Source organism: Simochromis diagramma, unplaced genomic scaffold (genome assembly GCF_900408965.1).
Source record: "Simochromis diagramma unplaced genomic scaffold, fSimDia1.1 OVJJ01000596.1, whole genome shotgun sequence".
NCBI classification, from domain to species: Eukaryota; Metazoa; Chordata; class Actinopteri; order Cichliformes; family Cichlidae; genus Simochromis; species Simochromis diagramma.
Genome location: NW_024387245.1, coordinates 18027536 through 18051606, shown reverse-complemented (window position 1 = coordinate 18051606; position 24071 = coordinate 18027536). Strand labels below are relative to the sequence as shown.

The following is a 24071-nucleotide window of genomic DNA, read 5'->3' as shown; positions in this document are numbered from 1 at the left end:
TAGTGCTTAATGCACTATTTTCTTAAATGTGTATTAAAGCATTTAAAGAGTTTTGAATAAATTTACATGCTTAAGAAACATTCAGGAATGAGATTTAAGATTAGTTTATTTAATAACCATCTCCACAATAACCAACATTAAGTAGCATCATCTCAATATTTCATATCAGGATACAATGATAGAATCTGAGACAAAGGCTATATACACTACACGATTAAGAACCAAATGATGAACCAGATAACTAGTGAATAATTTTCTCTTAAGATAAGTAGCTAATCAAATTATTCAAAAGACACGTTTGATGCATTACAACAGTAGAAAATTATTTTCACAAGGCACATTTATTGAACAACAATGGGACTGTCTTGCATGCAAATAGTCCCATGAGATAAAAGCAGCATTGAAGTTACAACTATCACAGTTTAGTGGTAAACGCGTTAAGAGTACCTGATGTAACAACGATCGTACGGAACAATTATTGCTGTATTTATTGCTTTAGTAAAATTTAATTATGTGCATTTATCCTTATAGACAGGCATATTCAAGCAGCATATGGACAGTAATCTCTTCATTCACGCTTGCATTAAATCATCCTGTTAAGGAGGAGTAGTTTGCATAATCAGTGGTATTGTAAAAGGGGAATCAAGCCATCTTGTGTAATGGTTCAGTGTTTTGATCAAAATATTTCCCGGTCCCTGAAAACGCATACCTAATTACTGGCTATTAGAAGGTCCCATCAGAGGTTTTATAAGAGCTAGTCTGTTAGGGAATTGTGTTGCTGGAAGTTTCCGTCACCTGTATACTGCATCTAGGTTTATACTAGAATAAATCTGGTTGAAATTTCATGCTTCCAAGTCTTATATTAGTAAAATGATGTTTAAATGATTTAAAACTGCAGAAGTCAAAGCCATTCTCGGGAGAACTGGTACGTGGGAAACAAAGACACCGCAAGGCTCAAGTTTGACGTTTTTGCTTGTACAAATAATAAGAAAAAAAAGGTTCAAGAGCATTTCACTTCAATAGACTAATGAATTTAACACTAAAAGATCATTTATTGTTTCTGCTATAAAATTGGAAATTTGCAATCTGTATCAAGTAGAAACAGTTGCTTTCAACCAAAATTAGCCCAGTTTGAACCAATACTTGTGCCCCAAATTTAATCATAATGTTTTATCAATTTACTGACAAACATAAACACAACTTTACCTGGTTGTGAACACAGTTTGAACGCATGGTGCACCTGCTGATCTCAAACTGCAGCCTTTTCAACAAATAGTTTACAATAATCCCCACCATTTGTGCACAAGCAGGTCGTCTCCGTAGCCTGTATCCAGGAGGCGGTTTCCACATTCTTCCCAACGGCACACCTCACCCTTGTCCATCACCACAAACTTCCACTCCACGATACTCTCTGCAGGCAGGCTGACAACAGTGGCCCAATTCCCATCCTTGGCTCTCTCGAGCAGGATGAATTTCTTCCAGTTCCCCAGCTCTTGCTGGCTCCCTGTGATGGCCACCTTCTGGTGTGGTGAGTGGGTGAGATAATGGATGCGGAAAGTCACATTGACATTCTGGGACATCGGCTGGACTGCCACAACCTTTTTGCCATTTTCATGAACAGGGGAAAGCGGGATAGCCTGTTTCACATCATTCAAGGACAGAGATGCATCTATACAAGTAGCATCTGTGACAGAAGCACCTGGATGGTCAGCTTCAGTAGAAACTGGCTCAGGTTGTGTGTGGTTTTGGGCAAAAGGAGGGACAGACTGGTTCATCCAGGGAAGAACTTGGTAGTTTCCATCTGTGATCCATTCATTATTGTCCATAGTTGCCTCCATGATACTGATTTCAGTCTTTTCATAGTCCTCTTCCTCCTTCTCTTTCTCTGCCCTTTCCATCTTCTGATTGATTTCAACAACCTTGATATCAGCCTTCATGTCTGTTTTCACTGAGAGCTCATCGGTTAAGCTAGTAACATTGGCTGCCATCTGCTCTATAGCCTGGTCCATCTCTCTATAGTAGCGATCCTCAATTTCATGTCCCAATATGTCTTCATTGGCTGCTAAAGAACTGTCATTAGCCCAGTCAATTTGCTCACTGAGGGGCTGCTGGGAAAAATACGATGGGTAAGATCTGGATATCACATTTGCTAGATCTTCATTCATGGCAGATCGAGCCTTATCATCAAGAAGGCTATTCTGAGCCTCAGTGTGCTCTTTGAACTGTGCATCATCTTTTACTGTGAGAGCCACATTTTCAGTTGGCATTTCATATTCACTGATAACATCTGGCAAATCAGGGCTGACAGTCATGCTTGAAATTCCACTCTCACCACCAAGACCAGAGGATGACCAAGTCGGCTCACTTTGCTCAAAAGAGGGCAGTGGAATCTGAAGTACAGGAAGTTTACAGTCTTCAGATGTGACAGGAGCAGCCCCACTGGTGACTCCCAGAGCTTGGGAAATGTCATCTTCATTTACGTTGCTTTGCGGTTGCTGTTGATCTGATGACAAGCTGGAGATTTCCCCAATGCCAGAGATTTGGGCCTTTGCATCATCGGCTACACTGCTAGAATCACCATTATCAGCGTTTTCAGGTTCGATCATATGGTTCAAACAGGGCAGGGTGTGGTCCAGTACTACACTTGAAGGATTACTTTCTTCATCACGTGAGGCAATGTCCTCAGTGGGTACTTCCTCTTTTACATCACTGTCTTGATTGCAGGCAAGCTCACTTTCATTGTTTTGTTCAGCCAATTGTAGCAGGTGACTGTTGAAGTTTATATCAGTTGAATCACTCACATTGTCTTCATCAGCATTTTGTTGAAAGGATAGCATCACCTCATGACACTGGCCCTGTAGCTTGGTTACTTCAACAAACACTGTGGAGCTGATCCCAGCTTGTTGAGAAGTCAGTTGGTCATCTACCAACTCCTCTTTTGCCTCCTCACCACCACTTTTCTTTTCTTCTTCTGGAAAATGGTGATTGTTGCTATAATCATTAGAGAAATCAGTGACACCTTGAAGATTCTCTTCTTTGAAATAACAGATGGAAGCAACAGGTATGTCTTCAATATGAACAATTGGTTCTTCCAAGTTGGCCTCTGTGCTCTTTGAAATGTCCAGAAGGTTTTCCTCCTCTTGACTGGCCTCCTTATTCGACAATTCCATTTCAGTAGGCACATCATCCTCTTGGCCTTTTTCTTGTAGTACCTAGATGCAAAAAATACATATGTTTAATCTTTAGGTCTTAATGTTTCAGTCACACAATAGTTAGAAAAATATGAAGGATTAAAGACCACCACCAAACTAGCATTTCAGTTAAACTAATGGAGAATATGTAAACTACATAGAGATTTTATCAAGTCACTCATTTCCCCATTGCAAGTCTTTGCCCTAAACCAGGGGTGGGCAATTCCAGGCCCCGAGGGCCGGTGTCCCTGCAGGTTTTAGATGTGTCCTTGAACCAGCACAGCTGATTTAAATGGCTAAGTTAGCACCTCAACATGTCCTGAAGTTCTCCAGAGGCCTGGTATTGAACTAATCATGCGATTCAGGTGTGTTGACCCAAGGTGAGTTCTAAAAACCTGCAGGACACTGGCCCTCGGGGCCTGGAATTGCCCACCCCTGCCCTAAACTAACCTCTGAGACTGCACCCAAAGAGCCAAACAATCCAAGCATGAAACATTAGCTAATCATGTGCGGTAAAGCTGTTTATGTTTGCACTCTTGATTAATCCAATAATGAAGCCAGAATGTTTCGAAATGCTTTACAAGCAATGTTTGGGGGCAAAGTCAAAATGTGTGTGTTTGTTTTCTTTTTTTTTAAGTTTTGTTTTTGTTTAAATTGCCCGTCATTGGGGAATCTATGCATGTGGTCTTTATGCTCAACCACAGAAAATGCTGGTAAGCTGAGACATTCAGATATGGGCTTTACCGAAGGGAAAAACAAAACCCCAAAACATTCAAAATGGCTGCCAAGTCACACCATCACTTTAGCCAAGCTAACCACTTCCCAGCTTTTGACCAATACAGAGCAAAGATAGATTAGATGTAAAGCCATCTAAGCAAAACAGGCATAATTGCATTAAAGCTGAATCAGTGGTTATTTTGCCTGTGGGAACAAATGACTACAAATCCAGAAAAGCTGAAGCAATATTAGTGTTCATGCTGAAGTTGGAGTTTAACTTCTTTAAATCTGTTTGACTTTCACTTTAAGAAAAAAAAATATAATTTTATTTATAGATAGATATCTCTATCTATCTATATATATCTATATCTATATCTATCTATTGATATATCTATCTATAGATATATATAGAGAGAGATAGATATAGAGAGAGATATATATATATCGATATCTATATATATATCTATATATATATCTAGAATAATATATCTATAGATTATCTATAGAGATATCTATAGATATCTAGATATATAGATATCTATATATATAGATATCTATATATATAGATATCTATAATATAGAATATCTGATATATATAGATATCTATATATTAGATATCTATATAATATCTATATATCTATATCTATATCTATATCTATATGCTGTTCTATATCTATATCTATATATATATATATATATATATATATATATATATATCAATCAGACAATATTGGGGTTTTCAGACCCCAATATCTCACATTCAGTAAAAACAACCAATAATGGGTTGTGATAACGTAAGGGTTCAAGACCTTTAACATTATTTCACCACCCACTGGTAGCCAACTTTCATTGTCATTAGCTGCTGGGTTTCTAATCAATGGTGGCTGCTGTTGTTGGGATCTAGACAGAAGGGTAACTGAACAATAGAATACATGTGCCATGGCAAAATTTCACGATCAGTTGTACTCCAAGACAATCATTCATTTACCAAAAGTGAATTTAATTGTGGCAAAATATGCAATTTGTAAAGATAACCGCTTACCTTCAGTTCTTCTTTGTGGCTCTGTATCACCTCATTTTCACCTTCCTCCATAGTGCCATTTGTGCCATCAGTTTCCACATCAATTTCAGCACCTTCGTCTTCCTCCTCTGCATGCAGCTCGGCTACCTGCTGCACTGAAGCGCTGTGCTTGTTGTTTTGTACAGAGTCACTTTTGGGTTGACGGTGAGGCGGCGTTTTTTTCTCAGCAGTGAGACGCCGATGCCTGATTTTAAGAGCAGTATCCTCCTCCACATCTAAAGATCCTTCAGCTCTCACAACTATGACATCAGGAGAAAGAGACACACAAACACACGCTGAATATTAACTTTATTTTGATTTATTTCTAAAATGTACTGAATCTGACTTGCATAATCTAGATCACTTCATACATTTTAGTCAGAGTAGATGAGAAGTGACCCAAATTACAGCACTCTTAAAAATTAAAGTCATTACTAATCACTGGCAGTCATTTTATTAAAATGGTCTATTAATATTTGACAGGATGAGTAGCTTGTACTTGACAAGTTTAACGATCAGACATAAATCAGGCAAGATGATTATTTATTTATGTATTCATTCATTGCTGGAACTTATCAATTTTCCATTCTTCATGAAATAAACAAGTAATCAGCACAGTTCTTTAGTCATAACCTCTTGCAAAGCCTCAGTCAATTGTATCTCAGTTTGAGTGTTTCTGTATCAAATGTTAATACGCAGACTTGTTCTAGCTACATTTCTTGTGCCCATTCATTGAGATATCATGGTGCTTCAAACAAACACTGAAAGTAATTAAAGACATTTTGCATTGTTCCTGCAGGAACAATTCATATAACAGGCGAGACCTCCAAGGTTGTCATCTTACTTTAAGCTACTAATGCAACAATGTGTGAGGAGCCTTTTTCAATTTTGCAATAATAATAAAAAATAAAAAGTCTGTTTTTGGACATCTGCCTTTGATTTTAGAGCTAATCTTTTGTATAAAACAAATTGGTTTCCTTAGCCGTGACTGTGACAAGGCTAGACACCAGTATACTGTGAGCTGTAGTCCATTATGGGCTGCTTATAGTGTTGTATTTCAGAAAGAAAGGAGAGTACGCTCGGTTTTGACGTCTGCGCGCACGCAGCTTAAGCTGAATCTACCACCAAAGCTACGAAATAATAATATAGATCAAGTTATACGTAAAATTCCCGCACTAGTAAACTGCAGCAGCTCGCAGGTTTTAACGTTTCATCCGAATCTGTACCTGTTGAGTCCGCCGTGATGCGCAAAACCTCCGGGCTCGGCTCCGGCTCCTGATCCGGCGGTATAAGCGTCTCCGCTCCGGCGTCCCTGCTGTCACTGTCGGTGCTTGTGGCTCCGGCTGTGGCCTTTCTCCGCTTCCCCCTCACTGTTCGGTAGATGATGAAACCTGCCACCATGGACACCATGGCTATCACGGCCAGAGCCACGGCTGGGCCGTGCCGCCCGATCATACAGAAAAGCGAGGCCAGATCCACGCGTCTCTCCAAACCCACGGTGTTGCTATTTTTCACCGGCATTACAATCTGTAATTAAAAGGAGAAGAAGAATGAGCCGTTCTGCTCTAATATCGGTTTAAAGGCCCTGCTGAAAACTGTCGCTGTTAAAAACTCACCACGCTCTCCCTTCCACGTTTCAAAGTGTAGTGACCTCTTGAAGCTACCAAGCTGTGAACGGCTGCAGGTGCGAGCTGTTCATTGGCTGATTGGATCACGGGAGCGCAGAATTCATTGATAAAACGCAGACGAACCACTGCACACGTTCATCGCAGCACACTTGAAAACGGACGTGACGGGGTGGGCTGATAGGATTTAGTACCACTGGGGGGGGGGCTCAATATTATTTGATGAGACTATGTAGAAAGCCTGGGTCTGTATTTAATAATATTTCTCCTTCATGAGACGTGTACATTTCTGAGGTCAGTGCGTCTTTTTTTAAGACTTATGACAGAAATTGATATAATTAATTGAGCTTTCCTTCATGTCTTCCATATCTGAACGAGGGTCCATGAGCTATATAAAATGAGACCGGTGAAACGTGCAGGCCAACGTTATTGATGTTGTTACACGACATCACCAGTGACCAAAAATAGCCGTGTTCTGTGTAACGTTATAGTTGTTACCTAATGGTAATAAAACCACGAACTGGTACATCAAATAACCGATACGGTGACTATATATATATATAACGTACAAAATTATATAAATATGGTGGTCTATTAAAAAAAACGTTATTATATTTAAAAAAAAAAAACTTGAGTAGCAGCTACACCTAGTGGAGAAATGGAGAAATGACCTGAAACTTCAGGAAACCTGGATATTTTTTCTGTCGTCGCCTCCACTGCAGGAGTTCAGACAGGAGTTTGATCTGCCTGAAGGACTGAAGCCTCAAACCATCACCTGCCACCTGTCTCCAGATGGGAAGCTCCACATCCAGGCAGCCAAAGCTCCGTGTGTTGAAGAGGCTGAGAGAGAGCTGACTATCAAGAGGAGCTCAGAGGACAAAGCAGCGCAGAGTGTGTGTTCACAGGCAGAAGACAGCAGGACAGAGACACACAGCAGCACACAGGACAAACCTGAAAACATGGACTGATTGTTGTTTATACCAGTGTCAAATAAAACATTTGAATGTATTTTTTGAAATATGAATCCAAGAAATACTAATTTCTTAAATTTTTATCCACTTTTGCCAAACCGTTTTTAACTTGTGCTTAAGCATATATTCAATCCAAATTGTTATAACATTTTATTTTAAAGTCAAAATGAAAGAAAGATTTCATTAAATTGATCTTTCATTTGATTTGCAGTAATTGAGAATGAATGTAAAGTATAAAAAAATGAAATTCAAACCAATAATTAATGATTCACTTAAACGTGTTTCTGGTCGAGTTTTCTTTTCAGCATACATCAACTGTTTTCAAAATAGGAGCCTTAATTTTCAAATATGAGTAACTGTAAACACAGAGACATCAGCTCAGTATGCAATCCACAAAGACATGAAAAATTAAACATACAAACATACAAAGGACATTGTTATTTATAGAAGTTCAATAAGTCTTTTTATTTTAAATTCACTTTCATTCATTAATTTGAAGAGATTTGTGCAAACATTCAAGCATAAAGCAACAATGATTCAAAGATGCATTTAATCATGTTTAATGTCAGTTTATTTGTACTTTAAATATTGTTCAAAATTATCATTCACACTACAGCTAATAATTACTTTCACTGGTAAAACCGTTCATGAGCTTAACCTGCTGAGATTGTTTGTCTGTTATTAAACTGTGAGAAATGTAATGAGCTATGATATAATCCAGTCTACCTGTATGAGAACTTGTTTTACAAACAAAATAAGTGGTTTCAAAGTTGACGTTTATTTTTTATACTCATCTGGTCCATCGAACCCCAACCACCCAGGAGAAATTGGAAGTTCATCCCAAACCACTTCTGCACTGTCAGGAAATTAATTCTAGTAGCAAACTTCCTGATGGAACAGGAAAGACTGAGTAAAGTAAGCACTCCTGGGAAACAGCTCCATCATGTGGAGATCTGTGGCAAATGCAGGAAAGTTCCCAAAGACTCTGGAACTCCTCCAGTTAGTATATATAAACTGGGACAGTCTCACTGCTGAGACAGAAAGCAAGACAAGCAACACCAAGAAGAAAACAGACACCTGAACAGTGTTTCATCTCACAAGAAGAGGACTCAACACTAAACCCACTGAAGATGCTGTGCTCTCATGGAGTCCAGTCTGCACTCAGTCCATTCATGGACTTCTACTGGCCTGTACGCAGTCTGTGGCCAGAGATCAAGCCTCTGTTCTACCAGCAGGATCTCCTGCAGAGAAACCTACAGGAGCTGTGCAGCAGTCTGGAGCTGATGGATAAACTTCAACACAGGATCCTGGAGGAGACCGATCCTTTCCAAAGCAGCATGGCTGTGCAGCCAGTTGCCGTCCAGCTGGAGAAAGAGGGAGACAAGTTTGCTCTGATGCTGGACACTCGAGGCTTTTCCCCAGAGGAGCTGTCTGTCAGGCAGGTGGGCAGGAAGCTGAGAGTCAGTGGCAAGACAGAGAAGAAGCAGGAGGACGGGAAAGGCTCGTACTCTTACAGACTGCAGGAGTTCAGACAGGAGTTTGATCTGCCTGAAGGACTGAACCCTCAAGCCATCACCTGCCACCTGTCTCCAGATGGGAAGCTCCACATCCAGGCAGCCAAAGCTCCGTGTGTTGAAGAGGCTGAGAGAGAGCTGACTATCAAGAGGAGCTCAGAGGACAAAGCACAGCAGAGTGTGTGTTCACAGGCAGAAGACAGCAGGACAGAGACACACAGCAGCACACAGGACAAACCTGAAAACATGGACTGATTGTTGTTTATACCAGTGTCAAATGAAACATTTGAATGTAATTTTTGAAATATGAATCCACTTTCTCTTTTAACTGCTTTTATTAAATGTATTACCATGGGCAATCAAGGTAAACCATGGTTTACTCTTTTGTTCATAATAATGCTTCAAAAATAAAGTAAAAGTTTTACTCACATAATTATTTTATATTATAAAACTTTAAAAATAAAACTGTTTTCACTGAAAGTAGGAAAATGTTAAATAACCACTATTGTTTCCATTTTGGACAATTGCTGTGCATGTTTAACATACTAAACTTTCAATAGAACTGAGTTTACAGACAGTCAGAAACAAGTATGTAGATGGATTCTATGTTTAACTAGAAAGAGTCAACAAAAAGTAAAAGACTGTAAAATTTTTAAATATTTCTTCAAGTGAGATTTTGGCCTTAGAATAAATGTCTTTATTTTAAAAATAAACATCAGCAGGACAGAAACTCAGAGCAACACACAGCACTAAGCTGAAAACATTAATGTTGATGATATTGTAAAATAGATTTGGATATAACTGTTCAACATATAAAATGTCAGTACAGAGTTTTAGTCGTTCATATGTTATTATAGCAATGTAAAATTATTCATGCTTTATTTCACTGTCTCATGCACTTTTGTATTGTCATGGTGATATCATTAATAAATTAAAAGCCCAGCCTGTACCACTTACATATTACTTATATACTACTTATATAGGGGAGACCAGGGATAGTTGTAACATGGGTCAGTTGTAACACTTCCAATTTCTCCAATCAGGGCTAAGTTTCAAATGATGTGACTCATCCTGTGCATGCCCAATTCAGTTCTGCTATCACATGTGAAAAGTGCTAATGTTTTAGCCGTTGGCTGTAATGTTAGCTAGTTCATGGCTATAGGAGTCTGGGTCAGTTGTAACAGCAACAGTCTGGGTTAGTTGTAACAATAATGCAGATGTTACAACTTACCACACTATTACTTTAACTTAAATTAAACAAGTTGGGGCAACGACATCAGCAGAGAGAGGTTCACTGGTCACCTTTGTATATGTGGTTAATCCCATTGGCAACACAATTACTTCACTGTTTGTGTTCCCACACATACATTATGCAGACCACTGTGTCAGAGATGGACCAGTAGGAAGTACTGGTAGTGGAAATAAATCAGGATGGGTGCAAGAAACAGATTTCCTCATCTTTCTGAAGCACTTTGCAAACCTCACCAAGGTAAGCCATGATAAAAAGTAATGGAATTGCGATGCTGGTGAACAACTACATTTTTTCAGCTTCATTGTTATGTTCAAAATTGGTGCAAGAGTTGTAGGTTATAATGCCCACTGAGCCAATGAGGCCAAACTCAAGGAAGACCAACCAAAATTAATGAAATATTCAGTTGCAGAAAATTCCATAATTTGTCTTTTTTGGGGGGTTGGAATATGTTCAAAAGTTAGATTTCTGCATTCTGTCACACACACACACACAGCTACATAAATGGATGTAAGTGCATTCATGTGTTGAATAAACAAAGATTACATGTTAATGTTTTGTTAGTACCCTTATTTCATTGTGTTACATTTCACCCCAGGATATGTCACAACTAACCCAGACTATGGGGTTAATTGTAACATTTCACTCTTCGTGTTTGAGGCCATACCATGCAATGGGTAATTGTGCTGCAGAGAAAATAGCTGCACTATTTAATAGCTGAGACATGTAAATACTTTGCATTACATTTTGAATCCACTACCTTAAAAGAGCTCCAATTTACAGACAGAAATGTCAAAAATGTTACAACTATCCCCGGTCTCCCCTATATAAGTAGTATAAAACCCTGATATTTTTTATTTATTTATTTATTAACCTTTATTTAACCAGGAAGATCCCATTGAGATTAAAAACCTCTTTTTCAAGGGAGACCTGGCCAAGATAGGCAGCAGCAGATGTCTCTCAGTTACAGAAATTACTCAAACACAGGCAGCAACAACACACATGCAACAATAAGTGAAAGAATACAAATAAAATAAAAAATAAATTCAATAAAATTCAAATAAAAATAAAAAAGTCAGTTAAAATGACAATCAATCTAACTGAAACAGTTACATGTTATGGACTTGGCCTCAAGGATTCGTAGTTTAGATTTAAAAGCACTTAATGAAATGAAATGAAATATCCACTAGATGTCACATTTAGACCAATAATGTCCACTGGGCTTGTCTCACTCTGTGCAACGAGGAGTTTGTTTTCAAAACAAATCTTTGAGTTGACCACAGGGTGATCCATATGGGAGGACCTTTTTTTTTTATGAGTGTTAAAGTATGAGAACAGGTACTTAGATCACTTTTTTAGACTCCATTATCAAGAAGCATATCACCTTGAAAAGTAGATCCAGAGTATGAATTGTAATACGCAAATGTTTTGTTCTTATTCTTGTGAAGAAGAAATCTTTTGTGATAATGTTAATGATGAGCAGAATTATCTTACTTTATCTTGTAAAAAGATGCTTGAATTTCACATCATCCAACCCCCACTGATTGTCTCCCCCATCATCCTTGAAATAATTCTAATGTTAGCTAAAGCACTAACCCAGAACAATGAAGCAATTTTAGTGCTTTTCCCTTGTATTGTTCACAAGTTAATGTCACCTATTACCTTGGGTATAGGGACTGTCAGGGCTTTTCTTTCCCAAGATTAAATGGAGTCCCGTAAACGTGGCGAAACAGGGGTGGAGGACCACAGAAACATACTTTGGGCACTTACTCAGCTTGTGCGTTATATTCTATTTGTGGTGCTGCCCTTTGTTTTTCAGGCTAGTGTTGACAGATTATTTATTTAAGAGATCTTTAAATATCAAAGGTCTATTCCCATAATCATTCCACTATCCCTCCCTTCTTAAAAGTTTCTTTTATCTCATCTCCTGTTATGTCCTCCTTTCTTGTCTTGTCTTCAACATTTACTACACATTTATCTGATCTCCTCCTTTCCTCTCCTCTTGGTATAGCCATGATGCTAGTTTTGGCAGCACATTAGAACCTTTACCGACTCTTCATCACTCCTGTCCCCCCCCCCCCTGTTCCCATCCAATTCCAACACCCTCCTATATCATCCCTGCCCTCCTTTTTCTTCCTCACATTCAGTGCATCCATGTTTTTTCCCTTGTAACGCTTCCACTCCCTTCCCTCCTGTTGTCGACATTTTAACTGACTCCTAATTGACTGGGTGTGTTTAAAGCAGACAGCTTTTATTGCTATTACAAAAGCCAGCGAATCTATTTGGTGTGTGCAAAAGATGATGCAGACACCATGGCGGAAATATGTTACAAAGCTTCAGCACAACATGGCACCTCATTAAAAATGACAATTATAAAGTTATTAAAGGTTGTATTTTGCAGACTCTGGTGTCAATTATTTTATGCTTGACAAGCAATATACAACTACAGTATATTTCAAAAAGGCATCTTTGCTGCAGATTTGGCTGAACAGTTCTGCACAAAAATGTAATTTTTTACATTATTTTTGCAGAATTTGGATTAACTATATTGTAAAAAAATTTACAATGGCATATTTGAATAATATTAACTGTATATGTAAACAATATTTGCTCTCAGTATAAATCTGTTTAGCATTGCAATGCAGTTATTTTTCATTTCCTCTTGGTTTTCTTTATAGCAGTATGTTGTTCTTTTTGATGTAAAGACAGCAAAATTGATATGTAGCTGTAGAGAACCTGTGGATTTATCCATAAGACAGTGTTTAAAGAAAGCTCTATTAAGATACACTTTGGGAAATTCAGATTTTCTGGTGGAGAAAATACCAGGGCTTATACAGATTTTAAGCAATCTTTTTAAATCCATGTCTTGTCAGCTCTGAAAAAATTGTGCTAACACACTACAAACACACTGCAATGATTCCTGCAAAATGGCTAGCATCCCTAAAAATACCATTGAGTAGCAGTAAAACAACAAAAACAATAATGTTAAGGATTTGATGAAAGTAGCTTTGAAGAAAAGCCAACACCTTGCTTTTGTGTTTTTGAAATAATAGGTATCTTTCATCATTCCATCCATCCAGGGCCATGCTTGAGCCCACAGAGGTATCTGAACTTTAATGTTGACATGTGATATGTCGAGAGAGGCATGGAGAATATTCATCATCTTTCATATATTATAAATATATATTGATGGATTAAAAAATACAATGAGAAGCTTATGGAACCTTTTAATAGGGTTATACAACCCATAACATGGAAAGAAGAGCAAAAGACTAAATGCAGAAAGAACAAAAATCACAAGTGACAGATGGTCAGTGAAACTGATTGAAATACAAATTTCTTAAATTAAAGAAAATTTCCTTGGAAAAGAAACATTTACTGATCTTACAAACGTGTATTTCATTCGCAACACAAAACATACCATTGAAAACATGTTGAAATTTTTTTCCCACTGTTTACAGTAGAATCCCCTCTTCTTTTAACAACTGCCCTTAAATGTCTGGGAACTGTTGCTGGACTTTTGGGAGAGGGATGTTGTCCCATTCTTGTCTGGCAAGAATTCTAGCTGGATGATTCTAGCTGCTCAACAGTCCTGGCTCCATTTTGTCATATTTTTCATTCCATGATGCACCAAATGTTTACAGTTGGTGAAAGGTCTGCACCTGGCCTATCCTACTATGAAACCATGTTGTTAACTATATTGTCTTTCTGAAATATCAAAAGCCTTCACTAGACATCATCTGGAGAGATGTGAAAGCTGGCAATTCCATAGGCACTGATGCAAATTCAAGTTGCAGGCTTTTGAACTGAGGGCTGATAACAAGGTAGATGGTCCAGTTGCTTCCATGTTTTCCAAAAAGAATTTCAACAACAGAAGGATTGTATGCAGTCTGTGAGCCTGTGCAGTTATTTTGATGACAGAATCATAACTGTTTTAAATGCAGTGCCACGTGAGGGTCTAAAGAGCACAGGCGTCCAACATTGATTTTGGAAGTAAGTGGTTTTGTTCTTGGTTATCTGAAATCCTGCTTGTTGAAGTGGTTCAGTTTGTAGATCTACTCCTGCATCCAGAGTTTTCACAGGGTCTGACTCGCCATCAGTATCCGGAACCAACTTCGGGACAGGCTCCAGAATCACAAAAAACCCAGTCTGCACATACAGTACAGAACAATGAACAAAATAGTTCCTGCAGTTGTTTCTAAATAAAATGAGATGTCATTCAAAATCAACTACAATGTTGTTTTAACATCATTTTTATTTCTATGAATTCAAATTGTATTGCTTTACAGAATTATGATCAAATATATTTATATGCCCCATTTTAAGGCATGTGTAATCAAATTATGAAATGTTTGGAACTTAATTAATTTCAAGCAACTTATTAATATGAATAATAATAAAAGGCACTGATTAACATGTACAACTAAAAGAAAAGTGCATCTTACATTATTTCGGTGCATTTGTGAAAGTGCTTAATCAAATGGGCAGTAAAATTAAAAATATAACACTCCATTTCACACACAGTTCAACTACTCCGACCGGCTTTAGATTTTTTTTTTTCTTTTTTCTTTTTGACAATGTTGGAGTGGTTACCACGTGACTTGCTCTGCCTTGTTTCGCTTACTCAGCAGCTGTGCTTATGTTGCATTCACGGGACTACGACGAATTAAGGTGTGTTCAAGGGGTGTTGGAATATAACATGAAAAAATACTAGTAAATATGTCTATAGGGGTTACTCTAACATCCCATTCAAAATGAGCTGATTTGCAAATCATCGCATTCTGTTTTTATTTATGTTTTACACAGTGTATGAGATTTCTTGAAGCTGGGGTTGTATTTGACCCCAGAAAATACTATTATTTAAATAAAAGTTCAAATGCTCTGGACTGGAGAAGTTGTGGTGAAAGCATTGCATATTACTGACTTTTTTGTGATTGTGCAAATTGTTAAATACACAATATAGACAAAAATATTGAACCTCACCATCATCTACGAATCATCTTTGATTCCAGGTGCTTTCAATCCCATGGCTGCAGGTGTATAGAGTCAAGCACCCAGCAATCCAGTCTGACTAAAGGTCTTTAATTTTGTTAATCTATATTTAAAGGAGTGACACATTATACTGGAAAAACCTTTCAACAGGTTTTGTTTTTCATATTTTAAATACTTAAATAAGAATCGGAAATAAAACCAAACAGGAAAATTATAACTGCATCTCAAAAATTCAGTAACTGGTGTACATTTAAAAACATGTACAGACAAGTTACAATACATGTAGGTAGGTGAATAAAATGTAAACTCTGTGATACTCCCAGTATTTGTTTTATGGTTTATTATGGTTGGTTATGAATCTTTTTTCTTCCTTGTTTTTATTTTTCTCTTTTCCATAACTACTACTTTTGGAAAGACTATAAAAAACTATTAGTGGCCTGGAACATATTATTCAATGCTTGTTTTTTGTGTCTGTGCTTTTTTTATAATCAGGTACGTGATAAGTTTCCCTCAGTTACTTATTATGGGAACTTGTTATGCAGGGAATTGTCAAATATTTTTAGAAATTAGGCTCACAAAGAGAGTCTTCTATAGCAAGTCCTTGGCTCTGCGCAGGCACACACACACACACACACACACACACACACACACACACACACACACGTGCACAAAGTTGCACACGTTTCCTGTGTGTCAAGAGTCTCTGGTATTTGAACAGATGTGGGCAGACTAAGCGTGCCTAGATCCCCCCCTTCTGACCCGAATGTGCACTTCCTGCACCGAAAGCTAACACCCAGGGAGAACAATCGTAGTCTGTACACTCTGAACACATGCACACACACATACAGAGCACAAACACACACAGTGTATGTTGTTTTCAGATGAGGTGGAAGTGAGAGTGAACTAGTGTTACTCACCCAGGAAATTCACCACACAAATATTAATTTTATTAACCACAATTGGAACACTTTTGAAGCTTCTGTGATGTGATATGTCACAGCTGAGAGCAGAAATTAATTTTGAAAGTCATATCTGTGTAATAAAATGTAGACAGCCAGTTCTCAGATGGGAAATGCATGTTATGGCAGCGTTTCAGAGTTCACATTCTTTACTTTCCCCTGTGTGTCTGTAAGCATGTGTTTTAGTAACAGTGAGACATCAAGAAAATAAAAGGCGAGATGGATTGCTGAGGTCAAGCACGAGGAGAGGCGGGCAGCAGAAACAGAGAAAATATGAAAACAGTAGAGAAGAAATATGAGAAGTACATTGAAAAACAGAAGGAAAGTGAAACAATAAAGCTGTCATAAGTTAAGATGAAATATAGCAGGGAATACACAGAGCATGATAAGCCAATATGTAATTAAGACAAATTAAATGACATCAGTGGAAATAAATGAAACTGATGAACAGAAGGACAAAGAAGTGTGGGAACTGTACTGTATGCAGAGAGACAGCAAATACAGAGATATGGAAAGAAACTGAGAAAAAAAAACAGGGAGCAGGAAAAGAAACAGACATAGAGGTCATGGACTGTAAGCTGAATTCGTGCCAGTGAGGCAAAATGGAAAGCTCAAGCCAGAGTGAGTAAGGGAGGAATGACTTAACCACGCCACCCACAGACATCAAAATGAAACTGCCCATTTTTATCCTTTTCTTGCATAAATGTGGTCTGAACAGTTATCCATCAAGCTCAAATAAATGACCTGGGATTTTGAAAACAGGAAGAAAGAGACATTTTTGCTGCTTGGCAAGTTAGCAAAAGAGAACTGCACAGCACAGGCAATGAAATGTGGAATTATTGCACTGGAGTTCAAGTGACATTCAAAGACACTAATTAAGGTTAAATTTGAAATCGATCAGATCAGAGGTTGAAACGGGATATCAATAAAGCATAGCCACAAACAGCTGTCTAGGGGGCATTTGAAGCCAAACATTTTCTTTAACCTTGCAGCTGAGGGATCAACTATGGATTTGAAAGCTATGACGAGGTCATAAAATCTTTTTACATGAGTTGTTCTTCAGAGCAAATATCTTTTCCAAGAAAAATCTTTTCTTCTGTGAGTACATTTCCAGTAGTAGAAGTGCTTTTGCTTTGGGGCAAAAGGAGAAAAAACAAAGAGTGAATTGACAGCAGAACCAGCAGAAAGCTTTGGGCTAGTAGAAATCTTTTTAACCATGATAATACTTGGCTTCAACACTTTCACTGAGTATGAAAATATCTCAACAATCTCAACATGGTGGATTATCATGTATTTATAGTGCCTGACAACTGTGGAGGATTTAACCTCTTGGCCACATTTGTTGTTCTGACATTTTTCCACAACTGAGATTACAATAATTATTTGACAGAAACATCCTCTCAATATTAAGCTGTAACACATTATTATCCATCCATTCATTTTCTTCCACTCATCCAATTAATGGTTGTAGGAGCCTATCTTAGCAAGAGGCGGTGTATGCCCTGGACAGAGTTGACACAGAGACAGACAACCATTCCCACTCACGAACAATTTAGAATCACCAGTTAACCCATGCCTCTTTGGACTGCAGAGTGTGAGGAGGAAACAGGGGAGAACATAATAAATTCTACACATTAGGGCCCCAGCCAGCTGATTTCAACCCAAGACCTTCTCGCTGTGAGGCAACAACGCTAACCACGACCACTATGTTGTGCACTACAGCACCACTATTAGTAGTAGCAGTAGTAGTATGCATGTTGCTATAAACGTTAGCCAGTTTTTTTCTGATAACTTTGCACTGTATTGCCTCCCTACAAAAGCAAGATGGTGAAAAGCAACATGCTAAACTTCACACACAGAAGTCTTTAAAATAGCTGAAGCCATTTTGGCTACATCCATTTTCTATATACAGTTTCTTCAGCTAAGTCTGTTGAAAGCTGACCTAGTTTAAAGTTTTACATTGCTGGAAAAAGCAACCAGGGCCGAGTCCCAGCTCCCTTTATTTGACCCTTTAAGACCTACCATAGAACCAAGTCTGCCAGAGCTTATCTTTATATTTTTACATGCTGTAGTGCCATTTTTGGGAGCATTTCAAGTTGCTAGACATCAATACAACCATTATAGCCCAAACTTTAATAAAATGTATGCATTAAATGCATAATAACTACAAAAATTGCAAAAAAGTGCAATAAACTACAAAAAAAATTGAAAATCGTTTTTGTTTTTTTTACACATATTTTTAGTTAGAGACATTTAAGAGGTTTATCTCTCAAAACTGTAAATACAAAAAAGTTGCACAAAATAGTTTCCAACAGCAGGAAACTTATTTTAAGTGTCTTCATAGTTTTATTTTTGAGATACACCAATTTTTATATCCTTCAGGAAAAATGAAAATAAATATAATAATGCAAATTTGCAAAAAACAAAAACAAACAAACAACAAAAAACAGCATGTGCATCAAAATAAACTATTTCCAGCAGTGCAATTTGAGTTCTAAGCATCCCAGAAACTATACAGAAAAGCATAAAGTCAAACATGACTTTTAAAAACACCAGTATAGGCTTATAAAGCCCCAAAGGTAAAAAACTACATTTTCCGCGAAAATGACGTCACTTACGGTTTCGGGCAGGTAATGGCGGACATGCGATAGTTCGTGCTGACAACTTATGAAGTGTTACAAACAGCTGATCAGATCGACAAAGCGTGTTTCTGGAATATTATGTTTTTGTTGCTTCAAGTGCTTTTTATGCAATTTTTGCAAAGCTATATGTGGAAGCAAACCGTGACCTAGGGCAAGCTAATGGCATAAGATGTAAGTACAACTCCTCCGGTTTCATATGCAAAAAAAATTATTGCGCTACCTTACGTGGTTGCAGTTCTACAGGGGTTTAAAACTGACTGGTTTTAAAGGGTTAATGTGCACAATTATCCAGTACTATCATTATATACTAAAACGCAATTGTGTGTGTCTGCATTAGTTTTCACTAGAGTTGCTTTCCAACTCTGTCTCGGAGACAGCATACCTATTTGACTGAGTTCACCTTCTTGGCTTAGAACATAGTCAAAACATTTCAGTCCAGTTACTTTTGTAACACTGCTTACGGTGTTTTAGGCATTGTCACTAGATTCCTGGGCCTCCAGTTTGACATGTCTAACGTTGCACCCATCATCATCACTGATGGCATATGTGTGGTATGGGTCTGTTGTGCATGTGAAGTGGTCAGTGTGTTTTCCCTTACGTCATGGGGCTCTTTAAAATTGTACCCATCAAAATGAAAGGGGAACTGTAACACACAGCTGTTGTTCTGTGCCTGTCTGAACCATTAGCAACTGGAGTTTGCTAACTCCTGACTCTTTTTTTGTTTCCCTTGCATCTCCTTTTGAACCCACCAGATTCTCCCAGGTGATACACTCACCTGCCTCATTTCTTCCAGTCACCCAGTCAACTCACCTTTTCCCTCATTAACATTACAAGAGCACTCCAGATCCACTCCAGCTGAGAATTTAGAATTCCAGCCATACTTTTTCTGTTCTTGCTCTGAACTCTTGCCAATTTTTTTTTTAAATCTCTGCTGCCTTCATTTTCTTTGCCAGCCAACTAGTCAACCTGCCAGCATTTTATATCGTCTGTGAGCTTCTGATTTTGTATTTATTAGTAAACCCCCACATAGATCCTCCTTCATGCTTTTCTGACAACCCACTTTGATAGCTATATTAACTTGTGTTCTCATCAATTCTTGATTATTTTAATGCTTTTTTGTTGGCATCTGACACCTCATCTTGTATCCTAGTCTAATAACTCTCAACATCATTTTCTCCAGGTGTGGAAAGCCTTGACAGACTGTGGGTGGCTAGTACCATCAAGCTTGTTAAAACAATCCCCTGTCCCTGGGATTCGAGTGGTTTTTGGAGATTTTTATATGTTTTGTTTAGTTGTTGTTGTTTTTTTTTTAATTCTTGCCTACAGCTGGTTTCTATTTCGTTTGCTTGTGGTTCCTTGTTTTGTGTTTTTCTTGATTATTTTTAGAGATTTTGAGATTATTTACACACCCTAGCATTTATTCTTCTTCTATTTAAGTTTCACTCAAGGTTTTGTAGATTCCTAGCCCCCCCTCCCCCCAGCTGTTTAACCTTTGGATGTTTTACATCACAATAAATCCTACCATCCAGATGATCCACAGCTGTGTCTATTATTTTCCTCCAATGACCTAACCCCTATTTATAAACTAGTGAGCTGCATTGATTACATTAACTGCTGGATCTCTTGAAACTTCTCAGAAATGAACAGAGACGAGACTGAAATATTTGTTCACATTTATCATCCCTTTCTCTGAAACACAGTGAGCAAGTCAGGACAACTTTAACCAACATACACGGAAACTCAAACATATTATCCCAGTACTGGAGTCATTTTATTGGCTCCTAGTTCTCAATTACCTTTAAAATCCTTCTGTTAGTTCATAAAGCTTTCACCGGTTTGGACCCCCAGTGCATGTCTGAGTTGTTCAGTGTCTATAACCTGATTAGACCTCTCAGGTCATCAGGTGCAGACCTTCCAACTATTCCCAGAATTTGATCTAAGTGAGCTGATGATGCTTTTAGTTACTGTGATCCTGTTCTTTGGAACAAGCTGCCTGGTGACCTGAGGTTAATTGAAACAACAGACTCAAAACTTATTTGTTAATTTTCACAGAGTTGCATTTAATCCTGTGTTTGTGCGTGTGTGTATGTATGTTGTAGTTTTTGTCTATTTTGTTACTTCAATTGCCTTAAGGCATTGTACACCTACATAGGTTTTTATGTTTGTATCTCATGTTAAGCACATTGAATTTACATGTAAAGAAATGTGGTATATAAATAAAATTGCCATTGTCTCACACATGCTGCATTTGGGTCCTCTCACCTTTAATACACACCTTATGACACGCAATTAAGGCGCAATTAACCAATAGATTTTAAAATAAACCCTAATTAAGACAATTAAGAAAAGAATAATAACTTTGTGGTATTTCACCAAAAAGGCACATAACAAATTTATAAGATTTGTGAGAATTTGCTCCTGTGTTTTATCAGTCTCAAATGAATTGTGCTGACAAACTTTCTTCCATAACCACTGTAGTAAAGTCCAAAATCCCACCATAAACCAGTGCAGTATACAGCTCAGTTGACAAAAACAGCCATGTTAATGACATTAACAGAGTGACTGCAACAAGAAGCCGATTTACACAGACAATGCCTGTGTGTGTGTATGTGTGTGCGTGTGTGATGCATATGAAACTGTGAAAGACACATTACATCACTGTTTCCACAGGAAATCGTGTTTCCAAAACCCTGGTTTTCCACTCTGGAGTCTACCTCATACACAACTCACTTTTCAAGTGTCTCTGTGTCCCACACATGATACTGCAATTGGGAGCAGGGAACTAAATCAATTTAACTGAATCTTCCAGTGTTGTGTGTCCCACCTACAGAAAAGGGTTAAGTCATTTTTATTTTTATTTCTTACATGTTGGTCTGTTATTGCAAAGAAAATGGAAGTGTTGGCTAGTGCTGTATTTGTTACAAAAGGAAACCACTATGTTTGGTTATTAAAAAAGTAATCAGTCAGAATGGCAAATTATTAACTAATACAGGAAGAGTAACAATACATGCTAAACAGGAATAGCAAGATGAAAGAGAGAAGAAAGAAAAGAAATACATAGAGTAACTGATAGGCTAACAATAATGAAAAAGAAAGATGTGCACAATGTTAATTTTGTGAAATCGAACTTATCAAGACCTGCAGTTACTCCATCATAACCTATGATACTGATACTGGATAATACCGTAGTTGTACCTTGTCATACTGGTGATTCAGACAGATAGTGGAGTTCTCTCTGGGAAAGACAAACTGTGAGTGAGAGTGGGCACGTGGAAAATGAAACAGAGGAGAGGAAGGGAGGAGGGAGAAATTATACTTGTGCAGTTAATTATACTTCTTCCTGTCCTCGACCCTCTTGTCCTCAAGCTCCTGACCTGGAAACTGATCAAGGTCTGCTGCCATCGGGGATGTCGCAATCCTTCAAATGCTTCTCAGAGCGAGGACAGAAGAAGGTCCCAGTGAGACTTTGAGCAAGGAACCACAGCTGTATCCTCTGTAAAGATTTAACGGATGGCAACACCCATACAGTCTGACATAGTTAGTTACTGGTCTAGTGATCTGATTGGACTGTACAGTGGAGACTTTAGGAAAGACGCGGGACTGTCTGGTTCAAATACAATATTTGCTGTATACAAGCAGCGCCCCAGTTATAGTTGCTCCTACATTATCAGGAATAAGAACTATATGAGGTCACAATTACTATATCTGTCCATGGGATTTGTTAGTCGTTACTGAAATGTAGGATTCTATCATTATTATTCTTTTCAGACATAATAGCACCATTGAGACCCTGCATGCCAAGAGCAACCTCTGGCTCCTGAATGTGGTGTTGTTACTTGCGAAGATGTCCCATTTGGTAAATGTAGTTCCTCTTCTCTTTGTCTATGTCTATCTATCTCCTGAGAGCTAAGACACACATGTAGTTCACTTCAAGGTATCATGTCACATAATTTGGCTGCAAGATATTACTTTTGGTCAACAGATAGTAATAAAACTATGAAAGAGAAAACATATTGTTGTTGACATTTTGTAAAATTTGTAGAGGGAGACTATTAGAGTTTAAAAAAAAAGTTTTATTTTTTGATCTACAAGCAGAGACTTGGAGAGAAAACCAGCAAAGGATGACTGTGGGAGAAAGGAACACGCTGTGTTTTTCCCCCTGACCTCAGACTGAACCAGTGATGAAAGTGATAAAAACAAAGAGTGCCAGAAACTTCTATGGGACCAATAATTTACTCCTGTTATAGAGACAAAGACCTGGGTAAATAGAAACTACAGGAGACTAAAGGACTGCTGGTATTATTAATACTAGCCTTTGGGATACAAGGGTAAAATTTTTGGCGTTTTTTCTCCTTTGACTATCCTATTTAAATTCTATTTGTAGGAAAACTGTTGCATGTGTGAGTTTCCAGTTAATTGAAATGGTAATCTTGCAGTCTGATAGCTGATAGCTGTCCACAAGCCGCCTCCTTGAATCACTCCAGAATTCTCTCTTAATATCAATAAACATCAAATCAAGAAATTTCTAGCTAAAATAGTGTTCGGGGTCATGCACACCAGTCTCTCTTTCTCTCTGTTTCCCCCTTTCCAGCCACAACCTGTTTTTGTGTCACACACAGCTATAATACTTTCTGTTGAATGGTTTTCTTCACTTTTAATTCACAGTGATACAAGTGAATTATTTGAGGGGTACAAAAAATAAATTCATTTTATTTTATGTCCCTTTCTCCCTAAAAGGCTCTGCTTTGTTTGCCTTGGCCAGAATATATGTTTTCATAGGATCTCTGAACGTGACTCAGCTTTCTTTCTGAGAGCAGAACACATCTCATTCAGCGCTAGCTCTTTGTTTTCTTTTTTTACTACCTGTGGATTTTTTCATGAGAATTTGAGTTGCTTAACAAAATACTAAAATTTTGAACAAAATGAACAAAGTTTACAAGTCGATAATATGAGCGTAATCTCACACAATACAAATGAACACCAGTACTTCCTTTTACTGAGTTATTCAGTAATGTTGTTGTTAAACTGGTTCTTGTGGGCATGTTTTTTTTTTTTTAATTCTGAAACAAAATGTCATTGTAATGAAGCTCTGTACATACATACAAACCAATGGATAAACAAACATTCACAGTCCAAACAAAGAAAGTAGGG

At 37.9% G+C, this 24071-nt stretch overlaps 2 protein-coding genes across 2 annotated transcripts; one reads left to right on the top strand and one right to left on the bottom strand.

The window, feature by feature from the left end:
* Positions 1-322: 322 nt before the first annotated feature.
* Positions 323-6730, bottom strand: stbd1 (starch binding domain 1). Its single transcript, XM_040000554.1, has 4 exons — positions 6585-6730; positions 6195-6495; positions 4951-5228; positions 323-3212 (listed from the first exon to the last, which is right to left on the bottom strand). Exons 2-4 carry the CDS (start codon positions 6487-6489, stop codon positions 1278-1280), a joined length of 2508 nt encoding a protein of 835 aa, XP_039856488.1. The 5' UTR covers positions 6490-6495; positions 6585-6730; the 3' UTR covers positions 323-1277.
* Positions 6731-8185: 1455 nt separating this feature from the next.
* LOC120714373 (heat shock protein 30-like) lies at positions 8186-9390 on the top strand. Its single transcript, XM_040000555.1, has one exon. The coding sequence runs from the start codon at positions 8695-8697 to the stop codon at positions 9331-9333; it is 639 nt and encodes a 212-aa protein (XP_039856489.1). The 5' UTR covers positions 8186-8694; the 3' UTR covers positions 9334-9390.
* The last annotated feature ends 14681 nt before the right edge of the window (positions 9391-24071 follow it).